Source organism: Pongo abelii, chromosome 1, assembly GCF_028885655.2.
Source record: "Pongo abelii isolate AG06213 chromosome 1, NHGRI_mPonAbe1-v2.0_pri, whole genome shotgun sequence".
Classification (NCBI taxonomy): domain Eukaryota; kingdom Metazoa; phylum Chordata; class Mammalia; order Primates; family Hominidae; genus Pongo; species Pongo abelii.
Window position 1 is genome coordinate 201,452,496 of NC_071985.2, and position 14,570 is coordinate 201,467,065.

The 14,570-nt window shown below is 46.8% G+C and overlaps 1 protein-coding gene across 5 annotated transcripts in view; it reads right to left on the reverse strand.

Moving 5' to 3' along the window:
• The window catches only part of KPNA6 (karyopherin subunit alpha 6), a 67,133-nt gene extending 57,273 nt beyond the window's left edge, over positions 1–9,860 (reverse strand). The window contains exon 1 of one of the 5 annotated variants that reach the window (XM_024250092.3): positions 9,754–9,860. Coding sequence is in view for 1 of the 5 variants with exons in the window: in NM_001131954.1 (NP_001125426.1) it covers positions 9,754–9,757 (4 nt within the window). In the remaining 4 variants the exon portion in view is untranslated. 5 annotated transcript variants of the gene reach the window in all.
• Between the last annotated feature and the right edge of the window lie 4,710 nt (positions 9,861–14,570).

The following is a 14,570-nucleotide window of genomic DNA, read 5'->3' on the forward strand; positions in this document are numbered from 1 at the left end:
CTACTTCAAGAATGCTTATGTACAAACAGCCCATATTTTGATTAGAATCATACTGAGTAAGCGTCTCTTCCATGTATTAGCTATGAATTTGCCCAAGTTACTAAAACCTCTCCATCCTTTGGTTTTCTCAACTAAAATATAAGAATCTGAGAATTAAATGAATATATAAAGTACAGGCATATCTCATTTTACTGTGATTCACAGATAGTGTGTGTTTTTTTGTTGTTGTTATTGTTTTTGTTTTGAGACAGGGTCTCACTATGTTGCCCAGGCTGGTCTCAAACTGCTGAGCTCAAGAGTTTCACCTGCCTTAGCCTCCCAAAGTGCTGGGATTACAGGCGTCAGCCACCACACCCAGCCAATGTGTGTTTTTAAAAAAAAAAAAAAAAAAAAAATTGGGCCGGGCGTAAAAAAAAAAAACACACATTAGCTGGGTGTGGTGGCTGACGCCTGTAATCCCAGCACTTTGGGAGGCCGAGGCAGGTGTATCACGAGGTCAGGAGTTGAAGACCAGCCTGGCCAAGATGGTGAAACCCCATCTCTACTAAAAATACAAAAAATTAGCCGGGCGTGGTGGCAGGTGCCTGTAGTCCCAGCTACTCAGGAGGCTGAGGAAGGAGAATCATTTGAACCCGGAGGGTGGAGGTTGCAGTGAGCCGAGATCGTGCCACTGCACTCCAGCCTGGGTGACAGAGTGAAACTCCGTCTCAAAAAAAAAAAAAAACAAATTGAAGGTTTGTGGCAATCCTATGTTAAGCAAGTCTACTGGTGCCATTTTTCCAGCAGCATGTGTTCACTTTGTGCCACGTTTTGGTAATTCTCGTAATATTTCAAACTTTTGTTTTTTGTTTTATCTGTTATGGTGATCTGTGATCAGTGATATTTGATGCTAGTATTGCAACTGTTTTGGGGTGCCATGAGCCATGATCATATAAGATGGAGAACTTAACTGATAAATACTGTGTTATGTTCTGACTGCTCCACCAACCAGCCATTCCACAGTCTCTCTCCCACCCCATTCCCTGAGATACAACAATATTGAAATGAGGCTAATTAATAACCCTACAATGGCCTCTATTTGTTCAAGTGAAGGGGGCGGTTGCATGTCTCCACATTAAGTCAAAAGCTAGAAATGATTAAGCTTAGTGAGGAAGGCATGTTGAAAAGCCAAGATATGCTGAAAGCTAAGCCTCTTGCGCCAGTTAGCAAAGCTGTGAATGCAAAGGAAAAGTTCTTTTTTTTTTGAGAAGGAGTTTCCAAGGCTGGAGTGTAATGGTGTGATCTCAGCTCACCGCAACCTCCACCTCCTGGGTTCAAGCGATTCTTCTGCCTCAGTCTCCCAAGTAGCTAGAATTACAGGCATGTGCCACCACACCCGGCTAATTCTGTATTTTTAGTAGAGACAGGGTTTCTCCATGTTAGTCAGGCTGATCTTGAACTCCTGACCTCAGGTGATCCGCCTGCCTGGGCCTCCCAAAGTGCTAGGATTACAGGCATAAGCCACTGCACCTGGCCAGGAAAAGATCTTGAAGGAAATGAAAAGTACTAGTCCAGTGAACACACAAAATGTTTAAAAAAAACAACCGGCCGGGCGCTACTCAGAAGGCTGAGGCAGGAGAATGGCATGAACCCGGGAGGCGGAGCTTGCAGTGAGCCAAGATAGGGCCACTGCACTCCAGCCTCTCTCTCAAAAAAAAGAAAAGAAAAGAAAAAACAGCTTTATTGCCAATATGGATAAACTTTTAGTGGTTTTGACAGAAGATCAAATCAGCCACAATATTGCCTTAAACCAAAGCCTAATCCAGAGCCAGGCTCTAACGAGACTGGTTCACAAGGTTTAAGGAGCCAAGTGCGGTGGCTTATGCCTGTAATCCCAAGACTTTGGGAGGCTGAGGCGGGTGGATCACCTGAGGTCAGGAGTTCGAGACCAACTTGGCCAACATGGTGAAACCCCGTCTCTAACTAAAAATACAAAAATTAGCCAGATATGGTGGTGGGCACCTGTAATCTCGGCTACTTGGGAGGCTGAGGCAGGAGAATCGCTTGAATCTGGGAGGCAGAGGTTGCAGTGAGCTGAGATCACGGCACTGCACTCCAGCCTGGGCGACAGTGAGACTCTGTCTCAAAAAAAAAAGGGTTTAAGGAAAGAAGCCATCAATGTGAAGGCCAAACTCAGTGACTCATACTTGTAATCCCAGTGGCTTTGGAGGCTGAGGAAGAAGGATCACTTGAGGACAGGACTTGAAGACCAGCCTGGGCAACATGGTGACACACTGTCTCAAAAAAATTAAAAATTGGCTGAGTGTGGTGGCACACACGTGTAGTCCCCAGCTACTTAGAAGGCTGACGTGGGGGGATCCCTTGAGCCCAGGAATTAGAGGTTGCAGTGTGCTATCTTGCCACTGCACCCCAGCCTGGGTGACAGACAAAAACCCTATCTTAAAAAAAAAAGGCTGGGCGCAGTGGCTCACACCTTGTAATCCTAGCACTTTGGAAGGTCAAGATGGCGGATCACGAGGTCAGGAGATCGAGACCATTCTGGCTAACACGATGAAACCCCATCTCTACTAAAAATACAAAAAAAAATTAGCCGGGTGTGGTGGCGGGCGCCTGTGGTCCCAGCTACTCGGGAGGCTGAAGCAGGAGAATGGCGTGAACCCGGGAGGCCAAGCTTGTAGTGAGCCAAGGTCACGCCACTGCATTCCAGCCTGGGCAACAGAGACTCCATCTCAAAAAAAAAAAAAAAGAAAAGAAAAAAGTGAAGCCGGGTGTGGTGGCTCATGCCTATAATCCCAGCACTTTGGGAGGCGAAGGTGGGCGGATCACTTGAGGTCAGGAGTTTGAGACCAGCCTGGCCAACACGGCGAAACCCTGTCTCTATAAAAATACAAAAATGTTCTGGGCATGGTGGCGCACACCTATAATCCCAGCTACTTAGGAGACTGAGGCACCAGAATTGCTTGAACCCGGGAGACAGAGGCTGCAGTGAGGAGAGATCGTGCCACTGCACTCCAGTCTGGGTGACAGAGTGAGACACTGTCTCAAAAAAAGTGCAAGGTGAAGCAGCATGTGCTGATGTAGAAGCTACAGCAAGTTATCCAGAAGATCTAGCTAAGATCATTGATGAAAGTGGCTACACTAGCCAACAGATTTTCAATGTAGAAGAAACAGCTTTCCATTGGAGGAAGATGTCATCTAGGACTTTCATAGCTAAAGAGAAGTCAATGCCTGGCTTCAAAGCTTCAAATGACAGGCTGACTCTCTTGTTACGGGCTAATGCAGCTGGGGCCTTTAAGTTGAAGTCAATGCTCAATTACCATTCTGAAAATCTCAGAAGCTTAAAACGTATGCTGAATCCACTGTGTTTATGCTTTATAAATGGAATAAAGCCTGGATGACAGCACATCTGTTTACAGCTTGATTTACTGAATATATATATATATATTTTTTTGAGACAGAGTTTCGTTCTTGTCGCCCAGGCTGGAGTGCAGTGGCGTGATCTCAGCTCACTGCAACCTCCACCTCCCAGGTTCAAGCAATTCTCTTGCCTCAGCCTCCAGAGTAGCTGGGATTATAGGTGTGCGCCACCACACCAGGCTAATTTTTTGTATTTTTAGTAGAGACAAGGTTTCACCACATTGGCCAGGCTGGTCTCAAACTCCTGACCTCAAGTGGTCTGCCCGCCTCGGCCTCCCAAATTGCTAGGATTACAGGTGTGAGCCATCGCGCCCGGCCTAATGTTGTTTTCCCACCTGTTAATACAACATCCATTCTGTAGCCATACAGAATCCATCCATTCTGTATGAATTGAGTGATTTCAACTTTCAGGTCTTATAAAAACATTCACGATTCATGAGAAGTCAAAATATCATAAATAAGAGTTTGGAAGAAGTTGATACCAACTCTCATGGATGACTTTAAGAGGTTCAAGACTTCAATGGAGCAAGTTACTGCAGATGGGGTGGAAACAGCAAGATAACTAGAAGTAAAAATTTGATAACTAGATAACTGAAAATGTGATTGAATTGCTGCAATCTCACGATCAAACTTGAATGGATGAGCAGCTATTCTTACGGGTGGGCAAACAAGTGGTTTCTTCAGATGGAATCTACTCCTTGTGAAAATGCCATTAATCCTGTTGATATGACAATAGGCTGGGCAAGGTGGCTCACATCTGTAATCCCAACACTTTGGGAGGCCAAGGTGGGAAGATCACTTGAGCCCAGTACAAGACCAGCTTAAGCAACACTCTTTAAAAACAATTTAAAAAATTAGCCGGGCATGGTGGTGCATGCCTGTAGTCCCAGCTACTCGGGAGGCTGAGGTAGGAGGATTGCTTGAGCCTGGGAATTCAAGGCTATAGTGAGCTGTTGATAGCACCACTGCATTCCAGCCTGTGTGACAGAGTGAGACCCTGTCTTAAATAAAAAAATACATATATACATACATACACACATACATGAAATGACGACAAAGGATTTTTGGGGTTTTTTTGAGACAAGATCTTGCTCTGTCACCCAGGCTGGTGTGCAATGGCACAATCATGTCTCACTGCAACCTCAGCCTCCCAGGTTCAAGTAATTCTCCCACTTCGTTCTTGAGTAGCTGGGACTACAGTCACGCGCCACCACACCCAGCTAATTTTTAAAATGTTTTTTAGAGATGGGGGTCTCACTATGTTGCCCAGGCTGGTCTGAAACTCTTGAGCTCAAGCAATCCTCCCACCTCATCCTCTCAAAGTGCTGGGATCATAGGCGTGAGCCACCAAGACCGGCAGATTTACAACATTACATAAACTTAGTTGATAAAGCAGTGGCAGGGTTTGAGAGTATTGACTCTAATTTTGAAAGGTCTACTGTGGAGAAAAATGTTATCAAACAGTATCACGTTATAGAGAAATCTGTGGTGAAAGGAAGAATCAATTGATGTGGCAAATTTCATAGGTTGTCACTGCCACCCCAGACAATCCCCACCCTGATCAGTCTCAGCAGCCATCAACATCAATGTAAGACACTCCACCAGCAAAGATTACAGCTCACCAAATGGCAATTTTTCACAATAAGTATTTCTAAATTAAGATATGTACTTTTGGCTGGGCATGGTGGCTCATGCATGCCTGTAATCCCAGCACTTTGGGAGGTTGAGGTGGGCAGATCATGAGGTCAGGAGTTCAAGACCAGCCTGTCCAACATGGTGAAACTCTGTCTCTACTAAAAATACAAAAATTAGCTGGGTGTGGTGGTGGGCACCTGTAATCCCAGCTACTCAGGAGGCTAAGGCAGGAGAATCGTTTGAACCCAGGAAGCGGAGGTTGCAGTGAGCCAAGATCACGCCATTGCACTCCAGCCTGGGTGACAGGGCGAGCCTCTGTCTCAAAAAAATAACTAACTAAATAAAAGAGATACTTTTACTATACATATTATTGCACACTTAAGAGACTACAGTATAGTATAAAGATAACTTTTATATGCATTGGAAAACAGAAAAATTCGTGTGACTTGCTTTATTATATTTGCTTTATTGCAGTGGTCTGGAACCAAACTTGCCTTAGTTCTGAGGTATGCCTCTACTTAGAAGAGTACCTAGCACATAGCAAGTTCTATACAAGTGTTGGGTATTATTATTATTATAGCTTTCCCATCTCTGTCTTTTTTTGTGGTTCACACATTTTGGTGCAACCTGGGTTAAAATAAAAACTGGCAAAAAATAATAAAAGCTGGCAAGTCTCTTTTAAATAAGGAAGGCTTCTCCAGAAGTTCCCCAGGCTTCCCTTCCCATCTAATTAGCAAGAACTGCATCATATGCCCATGCTTAAATCAATCACTGTCTAGGGAGCTAGAGTTACAATGATTGGTTTAGAGTTTATATCAAGACCCACCCCCTGGGGTAAGGAAGGGTGGCCAGATTCCCAGTTAGCAAAGTAGTAGTAATGGTGAAAAGACAAGTAGTGTCTGCCAAGACTCATGAGGTTGTAGTCTCTGCTAGAGGGTCAGAATAAAGCAATCTCCAGAGCTACAAATATCACCCCTACAGGGCACCTAGTGGCAGGGAAATCACTGCAAAGGTCTGTTAAGGGTAATGAAGTTTGGCATAGCAGAAATAGTGTAGTATATACGACTGAGCTAGTAGGATACAGACTGAGAGTACACTTAAGAGGCAGTGAAATACAGCAGGTTCTGTACTTGTGGGCATGTGAAGGCAGGCTGTGTTAGTGTCTCCAGTGCCCAAAGGATCCAGAATACCAGCCTTGGACTAGTCACCCAATCTTCTCAAAGCCTCAGTTTGTAAGCGTAAATGGAGATAACCCAAGATACCTTAGATTAGATGTTAGAATTAAATGAATGCATTAGTTTGGTGTACAACAAACAAAAAGCTGACATTCATTAAGACAAGCTACGATGAGGGAGAGGTACCTGAGATGGAGCTGGAAAGAGGAAGTTACCTGACTCTAGGATAAAAATCCCCTTCAAGACCTTGGTCAGGGTTTGTTGCTCCACTGAAGAACTTTCATGTTGAACTGTACCAGAATAGGACTAACTTTATTTCTTAACTCCTTAAGTCTTATAGATTTATGTGCTGCAAAATGGGTAAGAATCTTACTCCTGGCTTTGTGGCTTACTAGCTGTGTTATCTTCTCCGAGGCAGTTTCCCAATCTATAAAACTGAGTAAATCTCTACTTATTTCACTAAGCTTATTAAACATTAGCTCTTTCCCTTTGAGGCAACAGTGTTTCTGAAACTGAAGACCAATATAAAATTTATAACATAAAGTTTATAACATAAAACCCCCTAAATTTTTTTCACTGAAAGATGAAGCTCCAGCTACTACGAAAGGCCTATCAGTCTTATTACTCAATAGGGAAACCTGGAAACCAGAGTGCTTAAGGGAAAGGAACATTATTGAAAGTGGAAAAGAATCTGTTCTGATATTCATGGAGCCCTTTAGGCTCCAAACACTGTTATCTGTTTTTTCTTTATTTGTTTGTTTTTGAGAGGGAGTCTCGCTTGTTGCCCAGGCTGGCACGATCTCGGCTCACTGCAACCTCTGCCTCCCGGGTTCAAGCAATTCTCCCTTCTCAGCCTCCCAAGTAGCTGGGATTACAGGAGCACGCCACTATACCCGGCTAATTTTTGTATTTTTAGTAGAGACAGGGTTTCACCATATTGGTCAGGTTGGTGTCATCTTCCTGACCTCAGGTGATCCACCCGCCTCAGCCTATGGGATTATAGGCTTGAGCCACCTTGCCCAGCCCAAATGCCGTTATCTTATTTAGTCCCCAAATATCTTGATAACACAGCCCCACCCCTTCTTTCTAGAGGTGAGAAAAGGAAGGCTCAGAAAGGAAGAAAAACATTATTGTGGACTGTGCTAGATGCTTTCCATATGTGTTGTTGTGTCTGACATTTAAGTGACTTCCAATACCAGATCTGATTCTAAAGTCATTGCCTTGAAGCTCAAGTGAATAATTTCTGCTTCCTTAGAATCACAGATCTTAAAAAATTCAATTCCAGGCCAGGCGCAGTGGCTCATGCCTGTAATCCCAGCATTTTGGGAGGCTGAGACGGGCAGATCACTGGAGGTCAGGAGTTCGAGACCAGCTTGGCCAACATGGTGAAACCCTGTCTCTACTAAAAATACAAAAATTAGCTGGGCGTGGTGGCGGATGCGTGTAATCCCAGCTACTCAGGAGGCTGAGGCAGGAAAATTGCTTTAACCCGGGAGGCAGAGGTTGCAGTGAGCCGAGATCCGGCCACTGCACTCCAGCATTGGAGACAAGAGTGAAATTTCTTCTCAGAAAAAAAAAAAAAAAAAAAAATTCAATTTCAGATTCTCATTTTGCTTGCCACACACACAATAATTAGAGTTATCAATTCACTCTGGACTCTTTCAGTTTCGTTCAGAAAAACGATTTCAAAGTGGCCAGGCATGGTGGCTCACGCTTGTAATCTCAGCACTTTGGAAAGCGAGGTGGGAGGATCACGAGGTCAGGAGATCAAGACCATCCTGGCTTGATGGTCTCTAGACCCCGTCTCTACTAAAAATACAAAAAAACACAAAAAAATTATCCAGGTGTGGTGGCGGGCACCTGTAGTCCCAGCTACTCGGGAGGCTGAGGCAGGAGAATGGCGTGAACCCTGGAAGGTGGTAGTTGCAGTGAGCCGAGATCACGCCAATGCACTCTAACCTGGACGACAGAGCCAGACTCCGTCTCAAAAAAAAAAAAAAAAAAAAAAAATTTCAAAGTGGGCCCACATGCAAAAACAAAAAGCAAAACAAAACAAAATAAACAAACGAACAGAAAACCCAAACACATTTACAACTTTGCCTAGGGTTAAAAGCTTTTTTCCCCTTTTCTCCCTGCCCAACCACTAGAGGGCCAGGTCTTTTAAAAAAACAAAACAAAAAAACAGGCTGGACGCAGTGGCTCACACCTGTAATCCCAGCACTTTGGGAGGCCGAGGCAGGCGAATCACTTGAGGTCGGGGGTTCGAGACCAGCCTGGCCAACATGACGAAACCCTGTCTCTACCAAAAATACACAAAAATTAGCCGGACGTGGTGGTGGGTGCCTGTAATCCCAGCTACTCGGGAGGCTGAGGCAGGAGAATCGCTTGAACCCGGGAGACAGAAGGTTGCAATGAGCTGGGATCGCGTCTCTGCACTCCAGCCTGGGCGACAGAGCAAGACTCTACCAACAACAACAACAATAAACAGCAGTTACAAACTAGGCTTGGGAGTGTTCACCCTGGCTTAGCCACTGCATGACCTTGGGTAAGTTACTTTACTTCTCTAAAGCTCAGCTTCCACATCTGTAAAATGGCAATAATGGTAGCATCTATTTCCTTAGGTTGTACAAATTAAGTAAAACAAGACATGTAAAGCAATCAGAACAATGCCCGTACGTAGAAAGAGCTTAGCAAATTTCACAATTTTTACTGCTTTAGAGAATTACCACTGTTGGTTCTGTCTCTAAATCCAAAGACTTCGCCATGGTATTCTCTCTGAACAGAGGCCTTGCCAGCCAGAGTCCCCTCAGAAAGATCAACAGGTCGCTCCTTTTCTCCTTACCAGGGCCAGCCCAGAAACCTAAAGTCCCCAACCTAAAGATGGCCAAGAGGACTTGGCCTTTGGTGTTCTACTATCACAAGGGATACCACTCTGAGCCCAACCGAACCACACTATTTCCGCCTTGATTCCGTTCTCCCGGCCTTCAGCGGCGCAAGCTGCCCTCGGCCTGGCTGCCCATGCTTACCGGCCTGGTGCTGGCTCGCCTGGCGTCCCCTCACCAGAGGACTCCACCTCGCTACGTAGGTAGGACTTCCCTGAGTTCAGGGGAGCCACTGAATTTAGTCAAGACACGCGTTGGCCAAACACAACCCAGGAGAAAGCTACCTTAGCGCCGCCCAGGCCTGCCGCCGGGAGCCCGTCCCCCAGCCCCAGTCTGGGCGCAGGACAGAGAGTAGGCCCCTTTCTACCTCCCAGGAACACGTGGACTCCTGCCCGAGGCCACCATGTGGGGGGCTCCAGGCGTGCCAAGGTGTCCCCGGAACCAGCACCAAAGGACTGCTTCCAGCACGGGCCCTAGCTCGGCCCAAAACTGGCAAGAGGGGCACTCCCGGCCTGACTTTTCCCCTCAGACCTAGCTAGAGGGGATGCAGACATCTTCCGCAGACTGGAGACAGGCTCTCGCCAAATCCCAGGCCCCGACACTCCCTGAGCCCAAGAACCCTACTGCGTGGTTCCCTCACTCACCCATCGCGGCTCCGCTCGCTTACTCTTGGCGGCGGAGGCAGCAGCGGCAGCTTCAGCGGCAGCTTTCAGTAGACAATATGGCGGATCTGCAGGACGGCAGCCCGAAAGGGACAAACCAGTTAACTCCAGGACGAAACGCTTTATTGGCCCAACCGCCTATCATTACACCGAAAGTGCGTACTTAAAGAGACCGCAGCTACTAAAGGTGGAGAGTGGAAATGAAATACGAAAGGAGTGGCTGGGAGGAGACTGGGAGGGATACCTAAGAAAGTTAAGTGTGTCTAGGAGTTCCCAGCTGTTTCTGCTATTTCTTTTTTATAGTGAGAGTTCTTTCCCCGGAACTTTTTCTCCCAGAAGCTTATCCCTCCTTTTTTTTTTTTTTTTGAGACGAAGTCTCGCTCTTGTCCCCCCACGCTGGAGTGCGATGGCGCGATCTCGGCTCACTGTACACTCTGCCTCCCGGGTTCAAGCGATTCTCCTGCCTTGGCCCCACGAGTAGCTGGGATTACAGGCGCCTGCCACCACGCCTGGCTAATTTTTGTATTTTTACTAGAGACGGTGTTTCACCATGTTGGCCAGGCTGGTCTCGAACTCCTTGCCTCAGGTGATCCGCCCGCCCCCAAATGCTGGGATTACAGGCTTGAGCCACCGCGCCAGGCCAGTTTATCCCTTCTTTTAATAGTTGAAACCAATCGGCTGGGCGCTGTGGCTACGCCTGTAATCCCAGCACTTTGGGTAGGCCGAGGCGGGCGGATCACTTGAGGTCAGGAGTTCGAGACCAGCCTGCCCATGGTCTCTACTAAAAATACAAAACTTAGCCGGGCGTGGTGGTGCCCGCCTGTAATCCCAGCTACTCGGGAGGCTGAGGCAGGAGAATTGCTTTAACCCGGGAGGCAGAGGTTGCAGTGAGCCGAGACTGTGCCACTGCATTCCAGCCTGGGAGACAAGAGCAAAACTCCGTCTCTAAAAACAAAAACAACAATCATAGACCTTGGGCTGAATATGAATAATGAATCATCTAGAGAGGGGAAGGGCCTTGCTCAATGAGGCTATGGAGAGAAGGAAACAAAGAAGTAAGACTAAACTCAGGTTTTCTGATTAGGCCTACATAGGTAGCCTTAGTTGAGGTTGCAATCTTATTGGGAGATGAGAAATAGAAAAACAGGGCTAGGTGTGGTGGTTCACGCTTGTCTGTAATCCTAACACTTTGGGAGGCTGAGGCCAGAGGATCACTTGAGGCCAGGAGCTCAAGACCAGACTGGGCAACAACACAGTGAGACCGCATCTCCACAAAAAATAAATTAAAAGAAAAAAATTAGTCAGGCATGGTAATACGCACTTGTACTTCGGCAGCTGAGGCGAGAGGATCACTTGAGTCCAGGAGATCAAGGCTGCAGTGCCATGACTGTGTCACTATACTCCAGGTTGGGTGATAGAGTGAGACCCTGTCTCTGAAAAAAAAAAAAAAAGAGAGAGAGAGAAAGAAATAGGCTGGATGTGGTGGCTCATTCCTGTAATCCCAGCATTTAGGAGGCTGAGGTGGGCAGATTGCTTGAGCCCAAGAGTTCGAGACCAACCTGGGCAACATAGCAAGATCCCCCGTCTCTTAAAAAAAAAAAAAGAAAATGAGACCCATGCAGTATAGTTGACAGAGTGATTTCATATCGTTATTTCATTTAACCTCACAGCAAGCTCCTTGAAGGCAGGGGTGGGTTCTATATTGTTTACCACCGTATCTCCAGCACCTAGCACAGAATCTGGCACATTGTGTGTGCTCCATAAATAACTATTGAATGAATAAACAAAGGAATGAACAAAAAACTGAGTTACACAGAGCAAGGGACATGATCTCCCCTTTTAGAGATGAGGAAATTGAGGCTCTTATTGTTCATATGCCTTTTCAATCACGGGACGTATGGCTAGTACATATCAGGCCTTTCTTTTTCCATGACATGCCAGCCCTCCTGTCCCCCACCTCGACACACAGACACACAGAGCCAGGCTATATCTTCAAGACACAGAGGGATCTATCTTCTGGAAGCAGAACGAGGGCCTGTCACAACAAATTGCCAACTTTAGTTGTGCGCCTGGCCCATTTTCTTGAGGCAAAGAAATCAAAAGGAAAACTCTAGGATGAAGGTCAGGAAGGGGCGCACTGTATTTCCCTTCCTACTGCCCCTGCTTAAGGTGAGACCTCATCACTTTGCCCTGTTCTATTTTGCCTGCCTCCTCTCTGGCCTCCTGCCTCCAGACTCTCCGGCTCCCACCCACTATCTCCTGAAAAGCAGAGACCTGTAATCTCAGCTACTGGGAAGGCTGAGGTGGGAGAATTGCTTGAGCCCAGGAGTTCAAGACCAGCCTGGGCAACACAGAGAAATGCTGTCTCATTAAAAAAAAAAAGAAAAAAGAAAAAGAAGAAAAGCAGAAACCTTAGTGTAACTGTTCTGCTTAGCAACTTCCCACTGCCTGCCCTTAGGTAATGCCCAGACATTTTAATCTGGCACATAGACTGGTCCTTACCTGCTTCTTGGGACACTCCCCACCAGGCAACGCAGGCTCCAACCATATTTGGAGAACCACTTTTCTTCAAATATGCGCCTGTCTTCTCATGTGCCTTTGCATATGCTGTTCCCTCTGCTTAGAATGCAGTGCCCTCCCTTCCCCACTTAACCATGAGAACTACTCACTTTTTTTTTTTCTTTGAGACGGAGTTTTGCTCTTGTTGTCCAGGCTGGAGTGCAATGGCATGATCTCGGCTCACTGCAAACTTCACCTCCCGGGTTCAAGCAACTCTCCTGCCTTAGCCTCCTGACTAGCTGGGATTACAGGCATGCGCCACCACACCCGGCTAATTTTTTGTTGTTGGGTTTTTTTTTTGTTGTTTTGGTTTTTTTTTTTTTTTTTGAGACAGAGTCTAGCTCTGTCGCCCAGGCTGGAGTAAAGGGGCGTGATCTCGGCTCACTGCAACCTCTGCCTCCTGGGTTCAAGCGATTCTTCTGCCTCAGTCTCCCGAGTAGCTGGGATTACAGGTGCCTGCCACCACACCCAGCTAATTCTTGTATTTTTAGTAGAGACAGGGTTTCACTGTGTTGGCCAAGCTGGTCTCGAACTCCTGATCCACCTGTCTCGGCCTCCCAAAGTGCTAGGATTACAAGCGTGAGCCACAGTGCCCAGTCTAATTTTTGTGTTTTTAATAGAGACGGGATTTTGCCATGTTGGCCAGGCTGGTGTTGAACTCCTGACCTCAGGTGATCCACCCGCCCCAGCCTCCCAAAGTGCTGGGATTATAGGCGTTAGCCACCGCGCCCGACTCTGGGAACTACTCACTTTCAACACCGAACTCAGCTATCAGCTCTTTGGGTAAGCCTGTCTTTCCAGATAGGGCACCTGTCCTCTCTGCTACTACAGGAAGAAATGGACACTAATTTTCCTTAGTATTTCACACCCAAATATGCTCACAGTGTGTGTCCATCTCTCCTTGCTGTCTATGGAAGGGATAGTATCATCCTTATCTTTGTAACCGTATCAGTGTTCAGCACAGTGTCTGCCTCAATAGAGGCACCAAAAATATTTGTTGAGGTGTATGTCTCCCATATACCATTGCGAGTTCGTCTGCACACCTTATGGCCAAGACGGGCTCAGGGAACGTGGGCTGAATAGATGAGAATGGCTGAGTGTCCGTTTCCTCTCCTTTCAGCCTGAACCCTCCATCCTATGCCCATAGGAGGCAGTGACCCTACAAGCAGCTGTTTCTACTCTAGCACGTGACCCTGGTCATAAACCTTTGCTAGCCTAGGGCTACTGGTCCTCCCTGATCCAGCCTCTGTTGACCTTTCCCGCTCCACTTTTTTTTTAATCCTTACTGCTCTAAGATCCACATTCTGTTTACCTTCTCCAAAACACACCAGGATGTTCCAAATCTATGCGCTACTGCATGTGCACTATTACATTTGCCTGCTTCTCTAACTGAAACACCCTTTTCCTCTCTTGTCCACCTAGGAAGTGGCTAATACAATTCAGACTATCCCCTCCTCCAAGAAGCCCAGAGAACATTAAGCATTCTCTCCCCTCTGCTCTGTTGTACCTTGTAACTGTTGGGCTCATCCCAGTGTAGTATTACTTGCTTGTTCCAGTGTCTTGGCATCCTCACCATCTACCATAATACCCAGCAAGGAGGGTCTCAGTGACTGAATGCTGAGATAATCAAGAAACCACATTCTGCCAGGATAGTAGTGTCATCTTTCAGAGGTTTTTTATTTTTATTTTTGAGACGGAGTTTTGCTCTTGTTGCCCAGGCTGGATCTTGGCTCAGTCTTGGCACTACAAGATTGCAGTGGCAGGATCTTGGCTCACTGCAACCTCTGCCTCCTGGGTTCAAGCAATTCTCCTGCCTCAGCCTCCTGAGTAGCTGGGATTATAGGCATGCGCCACCCACCATGCCTGGCTAATTTTGTATTTTTAGTAGACAGGGTTTCTCCATGTTGGCCAGACTCGTCTCAAACTCCTGACCTCAGGTGATCCACCTGCCTCGGCCTCCCGAAGTGTTGGGATTACAGGTGTGAGCCATGGCGCCCGGCCTTATTTTTTTTTTTGAGACAGCATCTTGCTCTGTCACCCAGGCTGGAGTGCAATGGCGTGATCTCAGCTCACTGCAACCTCTGCCTCCAGGTTCAAGCGATTCTCGTGCCTCAGCCTTCCAAGTAGCTGGGACTACCGACATGCGCCACCACACCTGGCTAATTTTTGTATTTTTAGTAGAGACAGGGTTTTGCCATCTTGGCCAGGCTGGTCTCGAACTCCTGGCTTCCAGTGATCTG